The sequence below is a fragment of the Balaenoptera ricei genome, chromosome 7 (assembly GCF_028023285.1).
Source record: "Balaenoptera ricei isolate mBalRic1 chromosome 7, mBalRic1.hap2, whole genome shotgun sequence".
Classification (NCBI taxonomy): Eukaryota; Metazoa; Chordata; class Mammalia; order Artiodactyla; family Balaenopteridae; genus Balaenoptera; species Balaenoptera ricei.
Genome location: NC_082645.1, coordinates 118,958,146 through 118,984,390, shown reverse-complemented (window position 1 = coordinate 118,984,390; position 26,245 = coordinate 118,958,146). Strand labels below are relative to the sequence as shown.

At 43.7% G+C, this 26,245-nt stretch overlaps 1 protein-coding gene across 34 annotated transcripts in view; it reads right to left on the bottom strand.

Moving 5' to 3' along the window:
• Positions 1-227: 227 nt before the first annotated feature.
• The window catches only part of LRRFIP1 (LRR binding FLII interacting protein 1), a 147,429-nt gene continuing 121,411 nt past the window's right edge, over positions 228-26,245 (bottom strand). For 19 of the 34 annotated variants that reach the window (XM_059929014.1, XM_059929017.1, XM_059929021.1 and 16 more), the window contains 7 exons: positions 25,375-25,446; positions 23,455-23,625; positions 20,184-20,276; positions 19,136-19,228; positions 17,872-17,964; positions 16,416-16,557; positions 11,183-14,171 (listed from right to left, as the gene is read on the bottom strand). In XM_059929014.1, coding sequence (XP_059784997.1) covers positions 12,472-14,171; positions 16,416-16,557; positions 17,872-17,964; positions 19,136-19,228; positions 20,184-20,276; positions 23,455-23,625; positions 25,375-25,446 — 2,364 coding nt within the window. In that variant the 3' untranslated portion in view covers positions 11,183-12,471. Of the gene's footprint in view, positions 1,088-2,675; positions 2,781-3,870; positions 3,951-4,568; positions 4,687-6,237; positions 6,288-11,182; positions 14,172-16,415; positions 16,558-17,871; positions 17,965-19,135; positions 19,229-20,183; positions 20,277-23,454; positions 23,626-25,374; positions 25,447-26,245 lie in introns of those variants that run through there. The other 15 variants (XM_059929041.1, XM_059929048.1, XM_059929047.1 and 12 more) reach the window with 7 other exon arrangements.

Below are 26,245 nucleotides of genomic sequence, written 5' to 3'. Positions count from 1 at the left end.
TACTCTGGTCTGTAACTTCTTCAGTTTAATTTTTAGTCTAAGAGTGCTGATTCTTATAAGTGTTCTATTCTTATTCACTGTGAATACACCTTCTTTTTTAAATAGAGAAAGAAAAGTACATTGATTTGATATACTAAAAAAATAAAAAGATGATCCAAAATATACAGAACAATTAGTATGAAATAAAGATCTTCTTTCTCAGTGGGAAAAAATAAAAACCATATTGCTGAAGTCTTTCAACATTTCATTTTTTAATTTTTCCAATAGTACACTCTTTAAAAGAAGTTAACAACTTCAATTCCAAATATAAGGATTCAATAATGCGAATGAAAAGCTGTCATTTTCAGTGAAGCTGTTGCCTAATTACCCTGGAAAAAAGTATTCTTTTGATTGAACTGTTGCAAAAATCCCTTAGAAAAGCTTCATTGTTGCCTGTAAAGAGTCTTCTTAAGGTCACTTTTACTTCTAGACCATCCCCTTGTTTCTAGTGAAAGAGTTTTGCTTGGTAATGGCTTGTGGTTCCACAGTGTTCTGTGTATGAAAAGCGTAGACTAAGAGATACTACTGAAGTCGCTCAAATTGTAGATTCTGCCACAAAAGGACGTCCCAACACTGAAACATTTCCCCTTAATGTTCAGCAAGACACATGAAAAGAAAACTCAAGTCCCACGTTCATCTTTACTTTGATCACCATTTTAAATGGCATGAAGAGGCTGCTGCACCGTCGGAAACAGAGCTCCACGGCCCAGTGTGCTTATTAAATGGCCTCCGGGTTCGGAGCGGCCGCCCCAGCCCGGGTTGCGGTCTGCAGGCGGAGGCATCTGGTTGCTGCTGGGGGTCCCGGGGCTGAGCCGGGTGCTCCCCGGGGGCGTTCTCTCAGAAGCAGGGGAAGAAGCAGTGCTCCCAGACAGCAACAGAACAGCGTACGAAACAGTGCTCTCCATCCACCCGATCGTTTCCTGTTCAGAACTGGCCTTTACTGCTGGGACAAGAGGACACTCCTGTTGGCTTTCATTTTTTCCAGACGCTTCACTAAGTGGCCGTTGCTCACCTCGAGCTCTTCTGTTTTGTCCAATGCCGAGCGAAGCTGGAAATAAAGGCAAAAGGCAGTGAGCTTGGATTCCAAGCCTACTGAAAAATAAATTACGACCCAGACCCACCGAGATTCTAAAAATACACATATACCTACACGTGTGTATACGTATATTTCTTAATTTAAAAAGGAACACAAGGCACAAGATTCTGGCCTCATGAGTAACTAGGGAACCTTCCTCCTCTGAAATAGCTAGACCCAAGACATGGCGCAGTCCTGGGGATCCTGATGGTCTCACAGAAGGTGAGGCAAACAAACAAACAAGAGCTGAGCCAGACCAGCTGGAGGAGGTGATCCCCACAGCCCTGGGCAGCTGGGTGCTAGGGCTCTGCAGCCAGAAACCAAAGTGGGAATGCCTGAGGCCAGGATGATCATCCCCGGGAGCCAGGGCCACAGAGCCTGGGGGTCACAGCAGGAGCCACATCAGCAGGGAGCTGCCTGGACCAGCAGGCAGTGAGGCAGAGTGGAGGTGCCCTAAGGCGGGGGGTTCACAGCCCTGTGATTGTGGAGACGTGCATCATTAGGACAGAGTCTGCAGTTCTGCTTCCGATCCAAAACCCTCCAGGAGGGTGGGCGGGGTCCTGAGACAGGTTAAACGCCCCTGCCCTGCCTTTCACCAGCAGAGGCAGAAGCAGAAGCAGAAGCAGAAGCCCTCTTTGTAGAAATTTCCCCAAGTCAGGCCTGGGGTATAAATTCAAGTATATAAATTCAAATCAAGCATAATCTCATCAAACACCAAACACACGATGGGACAAACCATTTGAGTCAACAGAAGCAATAAACAACAGAAACAGACCCCCAAGACTGAACGTGTTTCAGTCGTCAGTGTGGAAAACAGAACAGCTGTGTATGAAATCTTTAAAGAAATAAGGATGCAATCAACAAAGGAAACATAAACAAGAAACAATCAGGAATGAGAATACGAAACAAAAGGAGGTGAAATGGAAGATCTACAAAAACTGTACATTATGCAGCGTTGGGAGGTAAGGAGAGAGGAAATGGAAAAGACAGATGGTAGAGAAATGCAGAGGGTCCATGAGAAGATCTGGCATCCTCTGATCAAAGTCCCAGGGGGTAGGTGGAGTCTAGGGAAGAGGAGTTACTGAAGGAGATCGTGGTTGAAAATTTTCCAAAATTTATGTAGAAAAAAGACCTCACAGATCAAAGAAACACAACACATCCCAAGCAGAACAAATGGCAGTAAACCCACACATTAACACATCAGAGTGAAATGCAGAAAATCAAAGGCAAAGAGAATGGCAGAGCAGCTAGAGGGGGAAAAAAAAGATCACCTAAAAAGAGTTAGAATGACAGATCTCTTAGCAGAAGCCAGAAGATGGTGGCATGATAGTTGCAATCACCATAGAGAGAAAAACCACTGACAGGTGATTCTGGCCCTAAGCTCCTAATTGGCTGAACTACAATTTCCTTTATGGTGTGAGCACAGCCCTTCAGAGTGGTTTGGGCAGATATGACAATGAATGATTTGGCCGCGGGTTTCCCGGCGGTAAATCCTCCCTTCGCTCTCCCAGCTAGAATATCATTACCCATTCTTTTCCTAGAAATAGCCTAGAAAATTTACCTCTCTTTGAAGTTTCCGTTTTTCAGCCTTAAGTTCATCTTCTATCTTTTCAGCATTTTCAGCAGCCAATTTATAACGTGATACTTGGCTTTCTAACCTTATGACCTGAAAGGAAAGGAAAAATCATGTGTATAAATTGATAGGCCTGTTTTCTTTCCCCGATTGCTTTACTATATTTGAGATCAAAAGGTATAATTTAATAAAATGAGAGAAAACACAATGACAATAGTTATGATCTAGCACTTGGGACTATTACATAGGTTCTAGCCATGCAAGCTATTTGTTCATATTTATGAGCAAGCCAGTACTGACACCTATGAGGGACTCATTTCCTCCCTGACCCTCGTCCCAAGTGTGGTTCCCGCCGTGCAGACCCCATGACACCATCTCTCCCCGATATGGGTCGATCCTGCAGAACCAGGCTGGTGAGGCAACAGCTCCACCAGGGCCTCAGCTCCAGTCTAACCTCTCCCAGGGTTGGGGGTGTGGGGAAGCAGGAAAGGGAGGAGAGAGGCAAGGGACTCAGAGAGCGGGGTGACAGAAGGCGGCTTTGGGGTGGCATCTGTGGCCAGAGACTCAGCCTGCCCTCAAAGGCATGCTTCCAAACATGCATCGCTTTCTAAGTGCGCTTCTCATTTTCGTCTCTACAAAAATTCCAAAAAGTTCCAGCCACATATACCCACAGTGGAGGGGGCAAGAGTACCTGCTTTTATCTCTCCCTTCGGTTAGGACACAGTCTGTCCCAGGGCCCAGTACGCTGGAGGCATGAGTGCCCCAAATCTAGGGGCCAGAGCAAGCCGATGGGCTGGGAGGGAAAGAGGGAAAATCCAGGCAAAAGGGACATCCCTGCATGAAGCGTTTTGTAATTAACCTATTTTTTTTTTTTTTTAAAAGAACAAACTGTCAAAAAAACCCCCTAACCACATTAGGTACTTTCTGCAACTAACTTTGTTTATAAAGGATTAGTATCAATTATAACAGCCCAGATCCTAGTTATGACCTCTCCCTCCCCACATCCTCTCCTTGTAGGAAATACACGGAGAGACTTGCTGCCTTGTTTATCCCCCTTAGGACCTTTTTTGGTTCTAAAATTCTCTGCTTCTTTTTGTCCTCAGCCTTCAAGTCTTTCTAGCAAATAAAACTTCAGTTAATCCTCAGTTGGGCGGCCAGTGACTGCTTACAAGTGTGCACGTACATTTTGTTCTAATGCAGTTATCTCTTGCTCAGATTTTGCAAGTTTAAATTTGAGGTCGCTGATCTGTCTGTTGGCATCCCCTAAAGGTTGAAAGAGAAGGAAAATCTGTTAAGCTCTTGGGCTTTTAAAATGTTAAAACAATAGTTACCGGGAACCAAGCCCTTACTTTATAATCGTCTTGCCAATCTCTAATTCCCGACCTGTGGCCTCACAACTCAGGAGGCGCTCTTTCTCCGCAGCAGGGAGAGCGCCCTTGAGCAAAGAAGGCAAAGAAATGGTAGGGGGAGGGGGGAAGGGGAGAGAGGCTGGGCCTGCTTTTGTCCCCGTAAGCCTCTTTCTAGTTGACTGGCACAGAAAAATACCTTCCGATTTCCCCATACAATCAGCAGATCCAAAGACTGTATTCAGCGTAGTAAACGTGGTTTCTAGCAGCGTGTCAGCTGGTGGTACCTTGGTGCACGTTTTGGGGCACCTGTTCTGTTTCTTAGGCTCAGACAGAAACATCCTTGCTCTGCCCACCTGCCCATCCTTGCTCTAGCCCACAAGGAAACATCTTTGTGCTTCTGTACTCAGGGCTTTTGGGGGGACGTTGGGAACACCGGCCGTTCCTTGCCACGATAGTTTTTCTCCTCCCGCATTAGTACAATAAAAATCGCGAATGGCAAAGGGATTTCTTCTACACGAGGATTGACATTTACTTTGTAGGTCCATCACATGCACGTCCGTCCCGTTTTGTAAGACCCCATCTTCCGGGTGAAGACTGTCTAATCTGATATTCCTCTGTCTCTCTTCCAGCTGCCCTTTGAGTTTCTTAATCTGAAAACATCCATCAATAAAGCACGTTAATTTCTCTATTCTAAATGAGACGAGAGCCTATCAGAAAGGAAGCTGCATGTAACGTAAAAGCCCACACCCCCTAAGTACAATCCGATGTTGCCTTGCAGTTATTTCGTGTGTCTCGAAGGGGCCAGAGAGACAAGGGTTCCATAATGAAGCAGGAGAGAAATGTAGTAAGACATTACAATCCACCAGGAAGATGGGGGAGTCTCTCCCGTTTCATAAAGGAACAAACCCAAATAAATAAATGAAAAACCTTGTGCCAGTTAGTACTCTTCTCAGAAAGTAATAGTAGTATACAGGATGAAAATGGAATTATGTTTACTGTAACAGGCATGCATTATTTTGTAACTCTGGGTGAGAAGTTATTTCTAAGGTTGAAGTTCCTCTCGAATTCAGGAGGAGATTTTCCATAAAACAGTTTTGAGTGTTTATCTATGAGTTCATAAATCAGTACACGATTCACCTTTGCTTTATTCACTAAAAAGCCAGGAAGGGCCACCTGGAGCCTTCCAGGCACAGCAGCGCTGTCCCTGACAGAACCCAAACAGGTTGTAGGTTTGCCACCTGCAGAGAGCTGGCCTCTGCATAGCTTTCTTCCCTCTGAGAGAGACACACGCACAGAGAGTAGCTGGAATTGCACTTAACAGCCGTGACTGTAGAATCTTCTGCTGTGTAATGGGGTGTCTCCCAGCCCTTGTTCTGTTAACCTCTAATCTCTGCGGACTTGTTGGAAGTCCCCCCACGCACCGACAGGAGCAGAGCAGAGCCCCAGTGACATACAAACCATCGGTGCATGCTGCTTTAAGAAAACAAGTACAGAATTACCATGGACACATGTTTTTAAAAGATCACAGGCACTTCATGAGAATCCTCCCACCACATTTAGTGCCTTACCCAATTTTGAGAGAAATCTTCAGATCTTGTGAAAAGCGAGGCAAATACCTTTGATTAGGCTTACGCGGGAAAATGAGAGAAATCGAGCTTCCTTAGGAAGTGATTGTGGAATAATTTAATACTACCCTGCATATGAAAAAGACCAAATAGGACAACTGTGTAGTATTTCTTGAGGTAGAAGAGATCAAGGAAGGTAAACTATAGTTAAAACAACTTGGATCAGCTGTAACAAAGAAATACCTGCTGGACAGGGGTGCTGATCACTGAGAGATTTACAAAACTGACTGTTACGGGCCAGTGGAAGAGGAAGGGTGTCGGAATGTCTGGGGAACACCCTTGCCTCTCAAGGCTTAATCGAGGCCTTCTACATAAATCTTTATTTTAAGCAGCAATTCATGTAGCATGTACCAACTTCAGACCATGGCCTTGAATCTTTGGGGCATCCTCTCTAAATCTGATATGATTTCTGATCTTTTACTTGGATAAGAACATTAAGAACACTGGTTGGCTTGCTAATTATTTTCAGCCACGATGCATCAGGGGTTTCCTGAGGAAGCAAGAAGCTAGAATGGGAAGGTTCCCGGTTTCAGGTGCCCCGTTCCAGAACCCGTAAAGTAATAAAAAGATCGTTACCTGTTCCAATAAGCATTCCCGTTCATCAACAAGCTTTTTCAACCTAATATCTAAAGAAATCAGAAAGATACAGGTTTAGGTGACTCCATGGACTGCCCCTTTCAGCAGGTTGCTATACTGAAGAAGGAGCATTGGGGTTAGTGAAACTGATGATGAAGGTATTATACACGTACCACAGCGAATGAGGCCACAGACAGGATGGGGGAGGAATTCAGCCAAGGGGGGTGAACTGCGTCAACCTCCCGCACATGCTTGTCTCGTCAGGGCAGCATCCGGCTGCATGCAAACAGGCTAATCTTCTACTCTGGGTTAGCATGCAAGAGCTCTAGGGCCAAACCACACTGCAACACAAGATCTCACAAGGCTTCACGGTTTAACATCATTAGCAAGGTACAAACACACTGAGAATCGGGATCAAATATCACCAGCATTTTCGTTAGCCTTGACTTTCCAAGTTTCCATCCCCCAAGGGTCGACCTTCCTCATTTCTCTCAAAGACTCACCAATGTCAGAGTTCTGACTCTGCTTATGAACCCTAAGTGTGCCGACAACACATCCCGTAACCCACTTGTTGCTATTCTTTTGAGGATATTCTTTTGAGGATAATTAGCAGTAATAACTTAGGTTTCTGTCATTCTTCCCACCCCAGATATCGAAGTCTGCATATATGTAAGCACCTAGAAATCCCCCAAACATCTCTCTGAAGGGGCATTGAGTAAAACATTCTCCAGACTACAGAGAGGAAACCAAGACCCAGGGAGGATTTTAGGGGCAAAATCCTACACCAGTTTCGAGGCAAAATCAGGACGACGTGATGGTGGTGGGCGCTCAAGTGTGCTGTGCCCTCACTGTGTGCCAGGGACCGTCCCAGCCACTCACACCACCTCCCGCGAAGCCCTCCAGGTGGGCACTGCTGCCACATCCCTCTTCGACAGATGAGGACCCAGGCCCAGCAGCTTTCCTAAGGCCCCAGGGCTGCACCCCTAACCCCTGCACCCACCGTTTTCCTAAACACAGCCCTCTGAGTCAGACCGGACTCCTGGTCTGAGGCTCTTCTTCCCAGGTTTTGATTAGCTGTGTGAAATGGAAATAATTCATACAAAACGCACCTTTGTTTTCATTAAAAAAATCATCTATCCACATTCTAATCCAAGTTACGTGTTTTCGCTAATTGTTTTTCCAAACATCCTAAATTGCTATTTTGAAAGGCACAATAACAAAATAAATGAAAATAGAAAATGTTATGTATAAGATACATTTATAATCCTTTTGAGTTCCATTTTAATTTACATGCAAACTGCTTCTGACAGATGTTTTACTCTGTCCCTTCCATAAATGCACCCAACACTGAAACAAAAATTAAAAATAAATTAAAAACCTGGCTCTCTCATTCAATATCACTTTTCATTTTATCTTGTATATTTTATATTCCTATGTACAAAAACCACAGGCATCATAAGAAACACTGAATATAACAGAAGGTGATTTGAGGCTCACATATCTATTTACAATTTTATTATTATTTTTTCTATTAGAAGACTTCAAATATCTTAGACAGAAAGTAAAAAAAATGTTAAAATGTAATAATAGTGCTAACAATAAAAAACAAGAGCAATCTGACCTTTAGTCTTATAGTGAAAATATGAAAAATGGAGAGAGACAAATGGAAGTTTTAAGGAAGAGAAATTTTAAAGCAGAAATGGAGAAGATTAAAACTAAATAGTTTCAGGAAACTGGAAAAAAGAAAGAAGCAAAATTGTTTGATATAAAGAAAATAAGCACTGAAATAAGTCAGGGAAAGACAGACAGTATATGTTATCACTTACATGTAGAATTTGAAAAATAAAACAAACGAATGAATATAACAAAATAGAAACAGACTCACAGATGGTAACTAGTGGTTACCACTGGGGAGAGGGAAGGAGGGAGGGGCAAGATGGAGTAGAGCATTAAGAGGTACAAACTACTATGTATAAAATAAATAAGCTACAAGGGTATATTGCACAGCACAGGAAATATAGTCACTATATTATAATAACTTTAAATAGAGTGTAATCTATAAAAATATTGAAACACTATGTTATACACCTGAAATGAACATAATATTGTAAACCAACTATACTTCAATAAAAAAAAATTAAAGAAAGAAATGAAATTGAGTGCTGCTTTTTTTACAGTCTTTAAAGTCAACAAGTCTAACCTGTGAAGTGAACAGTGTTGCATGACTGGTAATTCCTGTGATACTGAGCAAGAGTGCTGCAAACCTATACGCACTAAACAGCCTTGCTCATCATTGGTCTCTAACACCCAAATGATCAGCATTAAAGAAGATGAAGTCACACTATCTCAAACTCAGAGTTTTCTTTTACACTGGGAAGTTAAAATCAATTGGCAATTAAAGTTATTTTAGTAACATTGTTAAAGGATTACGTTTTTTAAAAATCTGTTTTTTATATATTAAATTCCACCACACTTTCTGGTGTGAACTTTAGAGACCCGGGAAACAAGAAACAAAGTGGCGAGGCCATACAGACAGTCACAGGGGCAGCAAGCAAGCACCGGGACCCCCAGCCCTGCTCCAGAGGGGCTTGCGTGTTGTGACCGCGTCTGTCCAGGCTGCAAAGGTCAACCACCAGCAACAACCATGGTCACTCGGCACTTACTCTCCGGCGCTTTACTGGGTCTGATCCTCACCACCACTCTAAAAGGCAGGTTCTAACCCCAATTTCAGAGAGTAAAATGAGACACAGTAAGGGTAAGGAGCTTACTCATAATAATATATTGTCAGGAGGATAATTTTCATTCTGTGGGTTAATTTCATCCAATCCGGGGCCTCCTCTCCCCATGGCAGAGAAAGTCACCTCCCTCCATATTCGCAAAGATAATGATCACAAGACTGACATCTCAAGAAATCCACTGAGTGTGGTCCCTTCTCCGCTCCCTCCTTGCCCTGACTTAATTTGATTATAATCCATGTGGTCAGTTTTCAACTTCCCCAGGGCTAGCCTCCCACGCCAGGATCGCCCCTCCTTCCTGTAAAAGGCAGAACAGGGCCAGGCTGCTGAAGAGGTCTGTACAGATGGCAACTCCCTACAGCAGCTGCTGCTTCAGTTCAGCCCAACAGCTGAAGCCTTTCACGCCTCAAAAAATTCGTTCGTCTTTGATGTAAGAGGGGCAGAGAGGGTGAAAGGGAGAGCGCGAAAGCGTTTTTCTCCTGCAAGACTGTACTCCCTATATAAGATCAGCACACTGAATAAGCACATATTCTGTATGTGGCACGCTCACAAACACCCCTTCCTTTCCTTCTGGAGCCCGGACATTTGGAATGAATCTTACTGTTGTGTTCCCTTGTTTTGATGGCCATGGCGGCACGTCATACAAGGCGGTCTCCTAGAAAAGGAATCTATCAATAGAAAACAGGAACCCTAAACTGTCTAAACACTCAGAAGCAGCATTCCAGGGTCCTAATGACAGTGGAAATTTAAATGTTCAGGTCATTAGGTTTTCCATTAATTGGAAATACTCAATGTTATAGAAAGTAGTCAATGCAAGATATCCCATTCTTAAACACTCTTTTCAAAAATTTTACTGCTTCCCAACCTTTGTATGTTATAAAATAGCCTATAATTCAAAATTCTGTTACCTTTCCCCATTTTTTACAGAAACTCACAATTATACTTACATACTTTGGAAGGAAGATTAACATTTTACATACAGTAGGCGTGTTCTGGTTTGGGGTTGAAAAATACCCCAGCTTTTTGATTTAAAGTATCAGTGATCGATGCTTTTCTCTGTTCTGCCTTATAGTGAAACCTCAGTGGTCCAGGTTCCTCTGGGGTTGTGGCTGACAGGTCACCTTTTGATTCTTTTCTGAGTCTGAATTGTTTGACATTGCGATCTTTCCAAATTGCCTTATATACTTCCACGCCTTCCTACGCTGAATATACCAAAGGTAACCATTTCTTGATAATTCAGGGGCCTTCGCGTGTACACTAATTACTGTGTGGGGCTGTAATATCATCTCGCCCTCGGAGCAGAGTAATTGATGTTCATAGTGAAGGCTCTTAGATTATCAGGGATGGTTTGGCTCTTCAGAATCCTTATCTTTTTTTTGCTGACTTTCCAATTCTCTGCTGCTTCCACTAGAGATTGGGTCCTATGTGCTTGTTCACGGGCAGAGCACCTTCCATATAGGAAGTGATCTACATGTTTATTGATTAAATGAGGGATGAACAATTGAGACTGCTGGCTGGCTGGCTGGAGGGATGGGAAGCCTATAATAATGCCCTTAAATGTGCTGTTGAATAACATGGGAAAGAAAGGAAAGAACTTAAAATGGTTTGATGATCTCACCACTGAGTGAGTTTGGCTGTTGAATCACTTCCCCAGAGGCCTTTAAAAGTAGGAAGGAGAGCTGTTTCCCAATGTGCATTCCGGTATGAAAGCAGCTTAGCTAAAGTTAGAGATACCAACTTTAAACTCCTTTGCAGCCCTTGGACTTGATTCTCTAGCAAGTCCCATAGTTTTCTATTTATATGACACAAGTGGAGAGAATTGATCAGTCCCCTTATCCTCTGCTTCAGGACACTTATGCAGAAATAGTCAATGTTTATTTGAAATTCTCATCATCCTCTTCAAAACATTCTAAGCATTGGCACCTGTAAGCAAAGCAACAAGATGGAGACCTTTCTCAACTGGGCTCTTCATCAGAACCACAGACCACAGGAGATTCTATGAGGAAAGATCTTACTCAAGGATGGTCCAACACTAGTCCCAGTCTAGATGCCGGGAGAGAAGCTATTCACTACTGACAATGGATATTACGCATGAGTCCTCCATAGAACCCCAACTGAGAATTAGCAACCCAGAAGTAGATAAAAGTAGATTAAAGATGATATTATGTAGCCACAGCCAGAATTCAAGCAGCACAAGAGTGATCACAGGCTTGTAAAATTATAAAATGTTTTTATTTCAAATTTGGTTGAGGTATTGGTCACTTTTGCACTCAATTATATCTTGTAACAATAATACGAAGTCATATGATCTCATAAAGTGTCAACAGCATTCAAACTGTACATTCCCCTGTAATTTTAATATTTTATAATGGTTTTTTATTTAACTTTACAATTATTTTTAAAATGTTTCTTTATATAGAAAATATATATCTTGTTCAGGAAGATCAAAACAAGAAATTTCCGGTAAGAATATACTGAAAAACAACAAATGAAAATATTTATACCAAAATACCAAGTGATTCAACTATTTAAAATATCCTGTTAGAGTCTAATCAGAAGTTTGCACAAGAATAGCATCCTTTTGTCTTGCTCTACTGAATAATGATGAAACAAATACAAAGAGAAGTAATTTTAAGGTTAAAAAAATAAATTTTAGAAATGATTCTCCCTGCCCAAATACTGCAGTAGGAAATGCAATTACAACATGTATCTCTTCCAGAAAAAAATTAAAAAAAAAAAAAAGTCTTTGTATAAAATGACTTTGGTACATAATTGTCATGAAGTCAAAATCTCCTACAAAATAAATTCAGGTATCCTCAAGAATGAGATCCAAAAGTGTTGGTCTGAGATAAAATCCTTATATGAGGTAAAAGCAAGTAAGTTATCCCTAGTGCTGTAAGATGTTTATTTGCTATCCCTAACATGATTAATTACTGTCCTAACATGCAAATCTCATCACTCAGTGACCTATAGGCTGTTTGGCCATTTATGTACCTTTTAAATAAAATACCATACAGGTTATATTATACATATCAAGATCAAATATGAAAGCACATATATTTAAATGAGACACCTTCATTTAAATCATACTCATAATGTGGAAATCTCAGGATACTATTTGGTCACTTCAATTAGATGCTGATACTTTTGGTCAAGAATATGCACGTTCATATCAGCTTAAGGCAAAAGCTAAATATTTTGATGCTGATTTTAAGCAGGAATAAAACAGTGTACATTATTGTTCGATGCTCTTGGAATGCTCTCCATTAGAACTAACTCTAATAACAGAAGTGTCCTTCTCATCTGTGTGATAACCTTAGTGATGAAATAGAAATCTACAGGTAACAGTCTATAGCTTCAAGGATTAGATAACTTGGTGGTGGATTGCCATTCGGTGCATCTATACCAACCTAGACCATTTTCTGAGTCTCACCGGTGGAGTCTCTCACAGTTGGACTTGCTGTGCAGTCCTGGCCCCTCCCTAAGACCCCGCCTCAACCTACGACAAGGTACAGTCCTCTTTGTTTCTGCCCTTCCCGTGTCCATCTGTCATCTCTTCCTTGCTTTCTGAATTAAAGTCCCCCACCTCGCCTGCTGGTGCCACGTCATCATTTTCTAGACTAATGCTATCTGAAACCTTCCTGATGGTCTGACCTACATTTTCTGATGTCACATGCTCTTCTGTGCCTTCTGTTTGACAGGCATCGTTAATGTTCTTTGAGGGACCTTCGTCTTGGAGCAGGGTGCTGCCTGGCACTTCCTCATTGTCTGGACCTGGAGGATGGCTGGGAGTGGTGCCATCTTCTTCAGAATCATCTTTTATAGCACCTTCCTCTAATTCTTTATTACTGGCACTGGTGCCTGATGACTGAACTGTATTATCTTCAAAATCCAACGTGTCTCCATCAGCTACTGCTTTCCCTGTCTTAGTGTTTACACCAAAATCGTCTTGGTTAAGTCCTCCATCCAACTCAATTTTAGGATTTTCTGGACCATCGGCATTTTTACTGCTTCCTACCGCAGTGTTCTGTTTTGGGTTTTTAGTGACCTCATTTTGTGCTTCTACAACTGGTTTTTTGTCAGTAAATTTTACCTGCTCTTCTTTCACTTCACTTAAATCTGGGTTTTGAAATGTTAACTCTTTCTGAACATCTTTGGTTTCTACAGGTGCTGGTGATTTTTTCTTCTTGTTTTTCTTTTTCTTGTTCTTTGTTTTCTTGTGTGACGAATCCAGTGCCTCTCCCTGTTGGTCATTCTTTTCTTCATCGGGCTCTTTCACACCTAGGGGTTCACTTTCAGCATCTACCGTACTTGGACCTGTCACCTCCTGAGGACTGCTTTTGGCTTCTGGAGAACAAGGAATGGCTTGGACTTCCAGCTTGACTGGTTTCTCATCCCTTAATTTTCTTCCTTTACCCTCCTCTTCATTGTTCTCCCCACCTACCTCTGTGCTCTGACTTGGGACCTCCTTGGGCTCAGCTACTTCCTGGTTGGTGAGTTCTTTCTCTAAATCATGCCCTGAGCTTGGGTCCAAGCCTTCTGGAGCATCTACCTCCCATTTTTCATGGTGACTCACTGTGTCATCGATACCCCTTGGAGGACTTGAGGCTACTGTGCCCACCTGCTCCCCCGATCCAGTGAGCCCTGCCTCTGGCACAGCCTCTGCGGGGTTCCCACTCTGCTCCCCAGTGTCTGCACTGCTCTCCCTTCCAACTTCAGGTATTTGCAAAGGAGCAGATTCCTGCCGTGGTTCTATGCTAATCTCTTCCAAGTTGGTTTCAAAATCTTCCTGCTTTTCTTTTTCCCACTCTTCTGCAGATTCTTTACTTTGGTTTTTGACATCCAAGGCATCACTGCTGCCCTGCCCAATCCTAGGACCTGGGATTTCACCATCTAGTTCACTGTTTATGACCTCACTTGACTCAACCTGCTGTGTGTTTTCAAAGAAGGAAGTGTTCTCCAGAATTTGGCTTTGAACCTGTTCCGCGTTCTCAGGATCTACTAACGTTCCTGGGGAGGGGGCACTGTCTTCAGAGGTTTTCTGGTCCTCGGCATTGTCACCAGGATGTAACACCTCTGTGTCCACAGAGTCCTTTCCTGGGTCCTCTTTGTGCGGTCTTTGCTCAGTGTTCTGCAAGATTTCTCTTTTCCCCTCATTCTCCACCATTTCATTGTTCACCTCCACTTCATTGGCTCTGCCTAAAAGACCATTGAGAAAATTGAAGGGACCCCATGATGTGGCTGACCGCACAACATATATTACAACGCAAACACATGTTCTCTTTCCCAGCCAACCCCGCTCCTAAAGAGAGAGAGAGCCGTCAGAGCAGCACGCGGACAGAAGCCTTTGCCAGTTCTGTGCGGCAAAGCAGCCATCGCGTTAGCAAATGCCGGATCAGCGGAGGCCGCTGCCACCGTGTCAAAGGCAAGAGTGGCTGCCGGTGCCACCTGGGGTGAACTGACTTTCAAAGGTGAAGTTAAGTTTTAACAAATAAGAAAGAGCTCTGGATCAGGCAGCCAAACTCTGCAAGATGAGGGGGTTCAGAAGGACTGAAGGTTCGTGGTCCCCATTCTCATTTCTGGATGCACACGGGGACCACTCCTACTTTTCCAGCTGTCAAACTGCACTGCATATCACGCAGCTCTAAGAGCAGCTTTCAAATAATTTTTAAAAGAAACATTCAGTTCACCTTAAGAAACTCAGCCTCAAGGTCAATCTCAAGGGAAGCCACTTTTGAAATAGCTCATGGAGGTAAAAAGAACTCCACCCTCCACCCCCTCATCACTGTCTTCCTGGGGAAGCAGCCCGTGCCCTCAACACCTTGCTCCTTTCCTGGAGGGAAGGGGGCCGGTTACAGCAGGAGGGGAACGCCTCAGATCAAGAGACCGCTTAATTAGATGTAAATCAATCAGCGATCAAAGAATTATGAATGAAAGAGCCTGTTGCTGCTTTGGAATGAACAGTTACATTTTGGATTCCCCACACAAACAACATCGCAGCATATGAGCTACCACCACGATGCTGAAAGTCAAAGCTCGGTAATTTACGACCAGCAGTCTCCAGGGAAGATGGAGAGCCCGGCAGGATTCTATTCAGAGTCAGCTTTTCCTCACCCCTTAAAAATCTCTGGTATTGCATATGTTTTATAATGTACATTTTATATTAACTAAATATTACACAGATATAAATAAAAAATAAGCATATATCTTGGGAAGTTCCTACAATTCTTTACAGGGATATGTGATCAAAAAATACATGGAGACCACTTACAAAACCGATGTTTCTTGTTCTTCAAGTGTTTGCTACACAACAGTTATCAAGGATTTATAAAATGTATATTTGAACAAGAGCAGCATGATAAATTCTAGCTGCTCACGTAGGGAACATAAAGGTAGGATGGACATTCATCAATTTATCTTCCCTCAGCAGCTCTGACACAACGAAAAGAGCTGTGTTTCTTGAATAGTCATCAAGGTAATGAGGCACCTTCCCAGAAAGCCAGTCCTGGGAAGCTGGGGCCTACAGGTTTCTTCATGTCCATGAAGAACCTTCCAAATGGAAACTACAGCCATGGTCCCTGACCTTATCCCAGCCTCACTGTGAAAAGCTGGAAATGGTTGCGAGCGATGCCTTATTTGCTGGCTACAACTTCAGGCGGCCCACCACATGCAGAAGGTTTATCCCAAAGCCAAGTATATTACGACAAATATTAATTGGTGAATATTTTCAGATATTTGAAAACTGTATAAAATATTCCTACAATATATTGGGTTTCCCAATTTACATTCTTTCAGAAGCAAAAATGTGACATACAAAGGAACATCACCTCTGACAAAGGGGCGGACGTTTTCAGACTCTTGTTGGTAAGGAGAGCCCTCCGCAATGACCACACTCACCACCCACGGCTCCCCATCCATCTCGCCTACACCCAGGGCTCCCCGTCCATCTGCTGTCCACAGGCACTTCAGACTCTCAAAACGCTTAATGGTGCACAGGATTTGCAGCATTGGCTTGCAAATACAGTCAACTAACCTACTTTATGGCTCTGCTATTCTGATCTTTTGACAATTCTGTAACAGAATAAGTCACAACGCCGTGTTTGGCACATAACTGAAGAAAACCAAATACAATAGAACTGTCAACACGGTCACTTAATTTTGAGATTATTTTCCTTGTTTTCACAGTCTCACTGGCAGCTTTGAGAAGCAAAAGAAACATATTCTTAAGCCACTGGTGGTGAGCACTGAACAGAGGTACATGCCAGACAACACACGTGGGTGATGGCATCGTTTGACAAGGAAGTTCCCATGAAGTGACAGAACGAAGGGCATGCTGGGTGATTGTTAATCGATCAGTGATGATTATGTCAACTCTACCAATGCATGGAAGGTGAACCAGTGCTGACTGGAAGATGCAAGGATCAAAGGAAAACAAGTACTTACCTAGCGTCCCATCCCCTGTTGCCTTGAGGGCATTTAACTCTTCCTTTGTCATCTTTGTAGAACCTTGGTAGCCAACATTATTTAGAGAGTCTGAAGTCTCTCCATTGGTAGCTATTTCTGAATTTAGGATTACTCCATGTTTCTGGGAATAAAAACAGGCTCATTGTAATACTCACTAAGTGATATTAGGTTAAACTCTATTTTATAAATAATAATTTAAAAGACCCCTATTTTTCCCTAAGCCGAGGAAAACTCTACAGAGACAGAGGAGCGCTAGGCTCCACCCCTGTAAATATTCTATCAACACACACTGATCTGGGATGTCTTCCTCCAAGGGTCCTTCTTCCTTACATGTTCCCATCCACGTCTTGATGTGCTGGTGACAAAACACTTTCCTCGGGCATCCTTTTTCACTGTAGGCTGCCAGAAAGTGGAGCATCAAGCAAATCACTATAAAGTGGTCTTTACCTCTAAAACCCCGGCTGTGTTCTTTAAAAGGAGAGACAGAGATAAAGAGATATGTACGTGTTCTGAAAGGTGGCTGGAAGGTTTGTTATATTCAAAAGAAATACAATTCGTGCTCACTACACAGCAAAACACTTTAAACCCGGCGACGCTTCACAATGCCAGGACGCCCCCGTCACCCGGGATCACCCCCTCCCTCACCCCCTCCTGCCGCCCATCGCTCCTTCTCTTCTGCTTGGAGGAATTCCCAACCCTGTACTCATACCCTGGCGGGAGCGGCACTGAGAATCTGAGCTCGAAGGCTGCTCCCTTCTGGCTTACTGCTCTGGCCTTGACCCTTCATTATAAGTAGCTGACATGGATGTTTCCATTGGCGATGCACGCGCCAGCCCGTGGCCATACCCCCTAGACTCAGCACCGCCTTCTACGGTGCCAAGAGTCCACCCAGAGCTCTGACCCCCGCCCGCGGCTGCCCACTGGTTTATTTTACTCAGTTTCCAGCCAGCAGCTGAAGCCCCCTTGACGTGGCCCAGACAGAACTTTCCCACCATCCACGGGGTCTCCAAGTCTAACTAGCTTCAGTCACACCACTGTTCAGCTACAGAAGTCCTTATGTTCCAGACTTTAATATAAGAAAGAAATACATTCTCTAACTTGGAGGAATGTCCTGGAGAATTTACTGGCGAGTTTGAGAAAAAATGTAGACAGCCTATCAAAAAAATTGGATCTTGGAAATCAGAGTTGATCAGAGTTGCTTTCAAGATCAGATATGCCTATAAACATCTAAAGGCGATCAGCACATCCCACGGAATCTACACTGACTTCACACGTCTCTTTGGGGTCAGTAAACCCACGATCTGATTTTATTAACAGAACTTAAATCAACGACATAAAATTAATGAACCCCACAAACCACACACATTCACCCTTGAGAATCCTGGAATTTGCTGTTGTCGCCTGGATTTTTTAAAACTGTACTTTGGCTTCATACCTTTAATTCCTCTTTCAGCACGACTACTTCTTCTCTAAGATCGTCTCGTTCACTCCTTATGGAATCAAAGAACTCTTTCTGCCTCTCTAACGCCTGAGTGTGTAGCGGAGCAAAGAGAGAGAAGATTCGCACAGGTGAGCAGACGACTTCAGAAGCAGGACTAGGAAGGAGGCTTCTACTACGTAAAAGGCTAACATCGGCAGGGCATTCGACAGACTATGCTTAAAGACACAAACACAATGCAGTGTTAAGCGCTGCACTTAGTTTACGCCAGCCAAGACAGGTCACTGTGCGTCCTCCCTGAAAGACATTAACGTTCTGAAGGATGCTCTCTTTTTTACACCCTCTCCTGGCTTAGTCTGCGGTTTCACGGCATAGTTGGAGAAGGGACAGAAGCCATGCGCCCATTTAAACGAGGGATAAATAAAGGAAAAGAAGAAACGTTTACAAACCCCCAGTGACAACTATTTTAGTAATTTAAATTATTTTTGTACGTTGATTCGCGGTGTTTGTTGTTACAGATAAACATAAAGTGGTCCTGAAGCAAACACAACGCACACACACACATGCACACAAAATCTTAAATAAGCGTCGGCGAGCATATCAAAGTGAAGGCAAGGTGCAGCTTCACGATGCAAAGGCGCTAACGTTTGCTTCAGCATCTAGAGATTGTTATCAGAGCCGTGTGGAGTGAGTCGTCGTGTTTTGGAAGCCATTTGGCATCACGGAGCACAGCCGTCACTTTATTAAGCGTGTTCTTTCTCCCTATTCGTCACTCTTAAATGCAGATGGGCTGCCTCTTCTTTCCCTGTGGAGGGAGAGGGGCTGACATCTCCCTGGGGAGGCTCAAGGTGGGGATGCGTGAGGCACAGCACCTGCCACCTTGCAGCTTCCTCAAAGCCCTTGCAGAAAAAGGCCAGGCAACACGGGACAGGGAATTCCAAGAGGTCTGAGCCTCCACGCATGAACCCGCCCAGCGTGCCTTCCTCAGTCCTCTGATTTCTGCGCCGCTGGCTGCTCCCAGGCGGGCAAGGAGCCCGGGAATGCTGACCAAAGGAGAATCTCCACGTTGGAAGTCCACTTCCAACTTGGAGTAAATGTCAATTTGGGTAAGTTCGTGTCGTCTCTCTTTTATTCGTTTTGTGTCCCACGGGGTCCCATGCAAACTCATACAAGCCTTTCTGCAAACCAAAGATTCTGAAAGCACTCAATTTGCTAAGCAGACTGCCCACTTGAACAGATTTCAAAGACTGGAGAATCCTACCCCTATCTTTTTGTCTTTCCATTCTATTGTTTCCTGAAGATCAGAAATCTCCCTGATATAACTCGCCTGTTTCTGCTGTAGCTGTCGGATTTCCTGAAGAATAGGAACAGATAGAAAGAAAGCAGATACAGGGTTAAACGGGAAGAAACTCTGAAGTGTAGACAATCCCTGAGCCAGCAAGTGCCCTTGGAGGTCCCAGCACCATTTTTTCTCACTGATCCCGAGTTCGTTCTCAGGATGCTGGGACTTTATCCTTGTCCTTTTCCCCAGCTCCAAGTGTAGGAAGAAAACCAGCTGGAGTGAAATTCTCACTTACAGGCACTAGAGTTCTAACCAAATTAAAAAAGTAAAAACTCAAGCCTGTATTAGTTTCTTTTTGTCGCTGTAACAAATTAGCACAAATTCAGTGGCTTAGAACAACACAAATTTATTTTCTTACAGTTCTGGCGCTCAGAAGTTTAAAATGAGTCGTATGGTGTCCCCAAGGCATGGGCAGGCCTGGGCTCTTTTCTGGAGGCTCGGAGCAGGGGAGAATCTATTTCCCCCTTTCTTTAGTTCCTAGATGTGCCCACAAGTCCTTGCTTTGTGGCTCCTTCCTCACGTGGCTCTGACCTCTGCCCCCGTGGTCACATCTCCTATTCTGCCTTTGACTTTCCTGCCTCCTTCTTGCAAGGACCCTTTGGATCACTCTGGGTCCAAGCAGATGATACAGGATAATCTCCCATCACAAGGTCCTTAACTTAATCACATCTGCAAAGTCCCTCTGGCTGAGTAAGGTGACATAGTCACAGTTCCAGGGATTAGGACATGGACATCTTAGGGGGGCATTATTTGGTCTGCCACACCTCCTCAAACAAACACAAAACCACCAAAGAATGAGAATCTTCACTAATAAAAGGAACTGTCTCCTCAAGCGAGGCATAGAGAATTAGCCTAAACTCAATTTTCAAGAAAACTGGTAGCTTTAGTAATGACCCAACAAGAAGCTCCTAAGTCACACACAAAGAAGAAAAAAACACAGAAAAGAAAAACAGGAAAAACTACTCACCTCAAGCATTTCTTCTCTTTGCTTCAGGGCCTCCTTCACCTCAGCAAACTGAAACTGGAGGATACTGTGGGCATGCTTTTCCCTTTCAAATTCCTATAAAGGAGGAGAAGAGCATTCAAGTTCCAGTGGAATCACATTTTTCTGTCACTCTAGTTCATGTTCTTATGATTTACCTTTACCTGGAACAAATTACCTGTTACCATGTCATCACAGTTTTCAAGGCCTTTTTTAAAAATAAATTTATTTACTTTTTTTTGTTTTTATTTTTGGCTGTGCTGGGTCTTTGTTGCTGCGCGCGGGCTTTCTCTAGTTGTGGTGAGCGGGGGCTACTCTTTGTCGCGGTACGCGGGCTTCTCATCGTGGTGGCTTCTCTTGTTTCAGAGCACGGGCTCTAGGTGCGCAGGCTCAGTAGTTGTGGCACGCGGGCTCAGTAGTTGTGGCTCACGGGCTCTAGAGCACAGGCTCAGTAGTTGTGGTGCACGGGCTTAGTTGCTCTGCTACATGTGGGATCTTCCTGGCCCAGGGCTCGAACCCATGTCCCCTGCATTGGCAGGTGGATTCTTAACCACTGCGCCACCAGGGAAGCCCTCAAGGCCTTTTTAACAACATGAACCAGTTTCTCTGGATTTTCTAGAAGACACCCCTACGATCTACTGTAAAATTAACCTGAGGACAAACATATGGACACCAAGGGGGGAAAGGGGCGGGGGGGGGGTGGTGGTGTGGGATGAATTGGGAGATTGGGATTGACATGTATACACTAATATGTATAAAATTGATGACTAATAAGAACCTGCTGTATAAAAAAATAAATAAAATAAAATCCAAAAATTCAAAAAAAAAAAATTAACCTGAGGAGTTGATGCAGCTGACAGTATGACCCGATTTCTTTACAGGTAAGCCGTGCCCTGGGAAGGCCCCCCAGGCTGCCTGCTGAGGGCCTGGAGGAGGCAGCTTTGCAAAAGAGCGGTAATAAAATCATCTGTGAGTTTGAAATATGTCGATGAATACTCTTTGGGACAAAAAGGGATGGTCTACCTTGGCAAGTTTATCTCACTAACAGTAGGCGGCCAGCTCTGTACCTCAGAGACAAAACAGAAACAGGCGGGGGAAGCAAAGCCCTTGTCAGCACAAAGCCGCTCCCTCAGTCCAACCCTCCCCTGCATGAAACTCATCCCTGGAACCGGGCAACATGCTCTTCTGTCTCCCACTCAGCTCAGCACAGCAGCGCAGCCCCTAACGATGGTGTGGTGCCCACCCAGCTGCCAGCAGTTTAGAGAACAGCAGGGAACATCTTCCTTCGATTTGTTACCGGTTATTTTAGAAGGGATTTGACCTTAGCTCACCCTGGCATCATGTGCTCACCCACTTTCTGAAGTCTGGGGGTGACTGGACCCTCCTAGATGTGACAAAGACATGTCTGTAGGGCTTTGCTTCGCCCATGGTCCCCACCTTGGGTCAGCGTTCCAGGATCACCCCACTTCTCTGGAATTAGATTCGGGGCTTCTTGGTCTACTTCCTGATGCCTAAATGAGGGCATTCTAGGAGCATTTAGAATGCGTTACAGTACTGTTCCACCCAAGTGGGTTCAGAATATGCTCTCTGCTCCTAAATTATGAATTAGTTTCAAAGAAAGCTTTCATGACATCAGGTCTCATGAAAAGTTTCTCCTTTGTTTCAGAGTTCAGTTATCAGGAACTTCATGGACAAAATTCTTCTTTAGCTTCTAACTCAACCACAGTAGTGAAAGAAGGAGGCCCTTGAGTTGTTATGGTATTTGGCTTTAACCCTTAGGATTTAGCGGATATAGCTAGTTAGAAAAAAAAAAAGATAATGACACTCACAAATTAAATTTTCTATTTATCTCAGCAACTCTGAAAAATTAGATAATATTCTAGGATTTGACAAACCAACTAATTCCTTAAAATATGAAAAACAAGTATTCCTTGCTCTCTGTCTCACAAAGAACAGCTAAGCCCAGCCTTCACCAAATCAGCCTACCGTCATTAATTTCAACATATGCTCATGCTTTTTGTTGATATCATAAGTTAACATATTAATTCCAGTGGTTCTTAATGAAAGCCCAAATAAGATTCTACCCTTTTCTGAAGTTAATGAAGGTTTTTAATTCTCAAGTGGAGTAACCGTGTCTTTTCCCAATCAGCAGAAAACAAATGAACATAATTTTCTTAAAATCCTTGATACTTGGAACTATTTCTCTCTGGTGTTGCGATAACAAAATAAGAATGAAGAAATGTATATTAACAGGAAAATCTTGAAGCATCTAACTGTGCTTTGTCCAAGCATGCTGGGTCTTTCGTAGGCAGGTTTTTTCATGGTTATGATTTTACCTTACATTCAAAACACACAAATGTCCTCCTAGTAAAATTGTCTCTAGTTTACATATTGAAATTGTGCATACCAATACTGCAAGTCCCTCAGCAAAGAGCATGGTATTCTTATTCTTAGATGTTTGGGCTTCCAGGGCAAGTGGAGAACTATTGTTTTTAAAAAAACCACACACAGGGCTTCCCTGGTGGCGCAGTGGTTGAGAATCTGCCTGCTAATGCAGGGGACACGGGTTCGGGCCCTGGTCTGGGAAGATCCCACATGCCGTGGAGCAGCTGGGCCCGTGAGCCACAACTACTGAGCCTGCGCATCTGGAGCCTGTGCTCTGCAACAAAAGAGGCCACAATAGTGAGAGGCCCGCGCACTGCGATGAAGAGTGGCCCCCGCTTGCCGCAACTAGAGAAAGCCCTAACACAGAAACGAAGACCCAACATAGCAATCAATCAATCAATCAATTAATCAATCTTTAAAAAAAAAAAAAAGAGCCTATTAATTAAAAAAACCCCCCCCCACACACAAATATACACATACACATGTATAACATGTATATACCATATACTAAATATATATACATACACACACACACATATTCTACCATTCTTACATATACCATATGTATATCCTCCCATCCTTACTTATACCATTTATATACATAGTCTACTATAATTATATGTACCGTTTATATACATATGCCTGTGTATATATATATTCTCCCATTCTTACATATACCATTTACATGTATATTCTCCCATTCTTACATATACCATTTACATGTATATTCTCCCATTCTTACATATACCATTTACATGTATATTCTCCCATCCTTACATATACCATTTATATATCTCCATATTCTCCCGTCCTCACACACAGCGTTTACATATGTGTACACTCCACCCTTCCTTCTCGCGCCAGCACGTACTTTGCTCTTCTCCTCGCACTGCCGCTTGGACTCAGCCAGCTCCTCTTCAAGCTCCAGCATCATGTCCTTCAGCATATCGACCTGGTACATAAAGTTTGTCTTCTCATTGTCTAGCTGAGCGTTGGAAACCATGGCCTTCTTATATTTTTCTTCAACTTCTGCTAGTGAGTCCTGAAGAAAATAGGTCATGTTTTTGAAATTGTAGTAAGGAAACAGAAACACAGATTAGTTCAGTATTTTTAACAAAACCTCCAAAAACGCAGCCCTAAATTTAGACTTTATTTCTTAGAGCAAATGAATCAGAAGAAGAAACACATGGCAATTTGAAATGCCCCAAAAGTCCCCCTTTTCAATTTGCTCCAATTCTCATGACTCAGGAAATTAGTTATTAACTGCGTCTAGGGATGAAGATAATTTACAGTCATTAGGACAAGGGGGACGCTGGGTGGAAGGGGCTCTGGTCACAGAGGCAGCAGAGCCCTGGTTGTGGGGATCTGATTCTGTAGCCCGTTGTACAGGTGTCTGAAGTAACCACTCAAGACACGTGACCAGAACCTGGGACAGAGCCAGCGCTGGGGAGAGGGAGTAGAACTCCTGCCACCAGCGGCCCACTGTCCCCATTGGGGCTTATGAACCAGGAAAGGCTGAAGTGGAAGTTCACATGTTCAACCCATAGGAAAACTCAACAAGGTACACAGGCCTCACTGGGTATGTCCCGGAAAGACAAAGCTCATTCTTTTGAAAAGCCAACCAGGGAAAGAGGCCTGCAAAGTAAACATGCCCCCCTCAACCCCGGGGCTCACACACCGGCAGGGCAGGCAACAGAGTACAGCAGCGTGTGGATCCCGAAGCACAGGCCAGCGGGAGACGACTCTGGGAGAACAGAGAGCAGCATCCCAGGTGCAAAGGACCCTGAGCTACAGAAAGGCGGGCACTGGCGGGTCGGGCGTGTGTCAGGTGCTACCAGGAGGCTCTGCGGAGACCAGCGCTGCTCTCGCCTGCACTTGCAAACCAGGGCAAGGATTTCAGGTGGGACCAGTGACTCCTGCGCTGCTTCCATGGCTCTCTTTCCAACTCCAGCAGGAGTTGAAAGCCAGAATCTTAATTTTCCCCCCTTTTTAAAGAGCGGTGACAAATAGGAAACTGATTAATTAGTCATGTGATTTGGTGCCCCTGGGATACTGCACTCAGACTGGTTTGGGGGTACTTTCTCAGGAGCTGAAAAGGAAGGAACAGATTTACCATCTCTTGCTAGACTCATGAGCTGCCCGAGCTGCCCTGTGAAGCCAGAGAATAAAGTCCCTGACGCCCCACCTCACTTCCAGGGAGCCTGGTAACTCAATTTCCTGGTCGGCACAATGCAGTTAATTCCACTTTCTACAAGTACCGTGTATTTACTCAAATAAATCCAAGAAGATACACATTCAGACATTGCTTCGCTTAGTAAAATGGCACAGTATGCAAATGATTTGTGTGTTTCAAAAGCACAGCAACGGAACTTCCTTATCGGGAGACATCAGGTGTTTTGAGAAGCAAATTAAGTTGAAGCACTCCTTGTATGTAAGGACTGCAGAAAGTGAAGAAAACCAAAAACCCTTCTTCAAGTGTAGGGTATGCTTCTGTGGGAAATGAGAAACTGTTTTTAAGCCAGGTGTGGTGGGGAGGTGAGTACAAGACATGCACCAGGAAACATGTTAGTAACATTTGCTAATGAGGAGTTACAATTTTCAAGTCTTGGTTTCAAAGCTGCCTTTGGGAAAACCATGAGCACACACACCCATGCTACTAGCACTCCTGCCACTTTGAGGTCTACAGTCTGGAGCCTCTTTAGAGCAAGCATGCAGTCTGAATGTCTTCTGTAGGATTTTTTAAAGTTAAGCTGGGTTAATATCATGAGTCCACACTTCCGTAAGCTGGTACCTTCATCTCTTTCAAGCCCTGCATGTATTTGCCTTCTACATCCTGAATCTGGTCCTTTAACTCATTGAGTTCCTGGGGGAAATGGCAAAAAAAAGCAAATGATGTCAAAGGGAAAAATGGACAGAGACCACAAAGAAGGAGAGGCGATTCTCTGATTCTTTTCTACTTCTGGGCGGTTTCCTTATTTGAGTAGTTGGAGCAGCAATCTTCTTTTAACTTTTTTTTAAGTGTTAAAAGGAAAATAAGATGAATTTCAACACTACAAAGATGAAACTTTAGGTGTATCTCATATATGATATTTTCACACAATTTTATCAAAGGTATGTGTCTTCATATATTTTTACACAATTTTACAAAATAGGTAAATGAGCTTCTGAAAATGGAACAGGTTAATTTACTCATATTTAACAGTTCATTCAAGCTCTTTGAGTTCTGCTCTGTGCTACATACAGTAAGATACTGAAGACAGAAATCAGCAAAGCCTTGTCCCTGCCCTTACAGAGCCCAAGGACTCTACTTTCCCGTCTTGTTCACCGCCACATTCCCAGGGGCTGGTGTCTGGCATGAGCTGGAGTTGCAATAAATCCTTACTGAACGACTGAATCATGCTCACAACCCAAGACCAGACACAGCTTATGACACAGCAGCGAACTCTACTTCAAGGCGGGAAAGGATGACCAAAGGGCTGCAGGAGGCCGAGGGACCACACAGGGAGGGACATTCCAGGAACAGAAGTCAAAACATTGTTCTTATAAAGCACAGGAGTTGGAAGGCATCTGCAGGGGAACCTAGTCCCACCGGACCTGATGTTTAAGCTCTTCTCTGGCCTCCCTGGCAAATGTCATCCATCTGTTCAGGTAGCACCAATGGA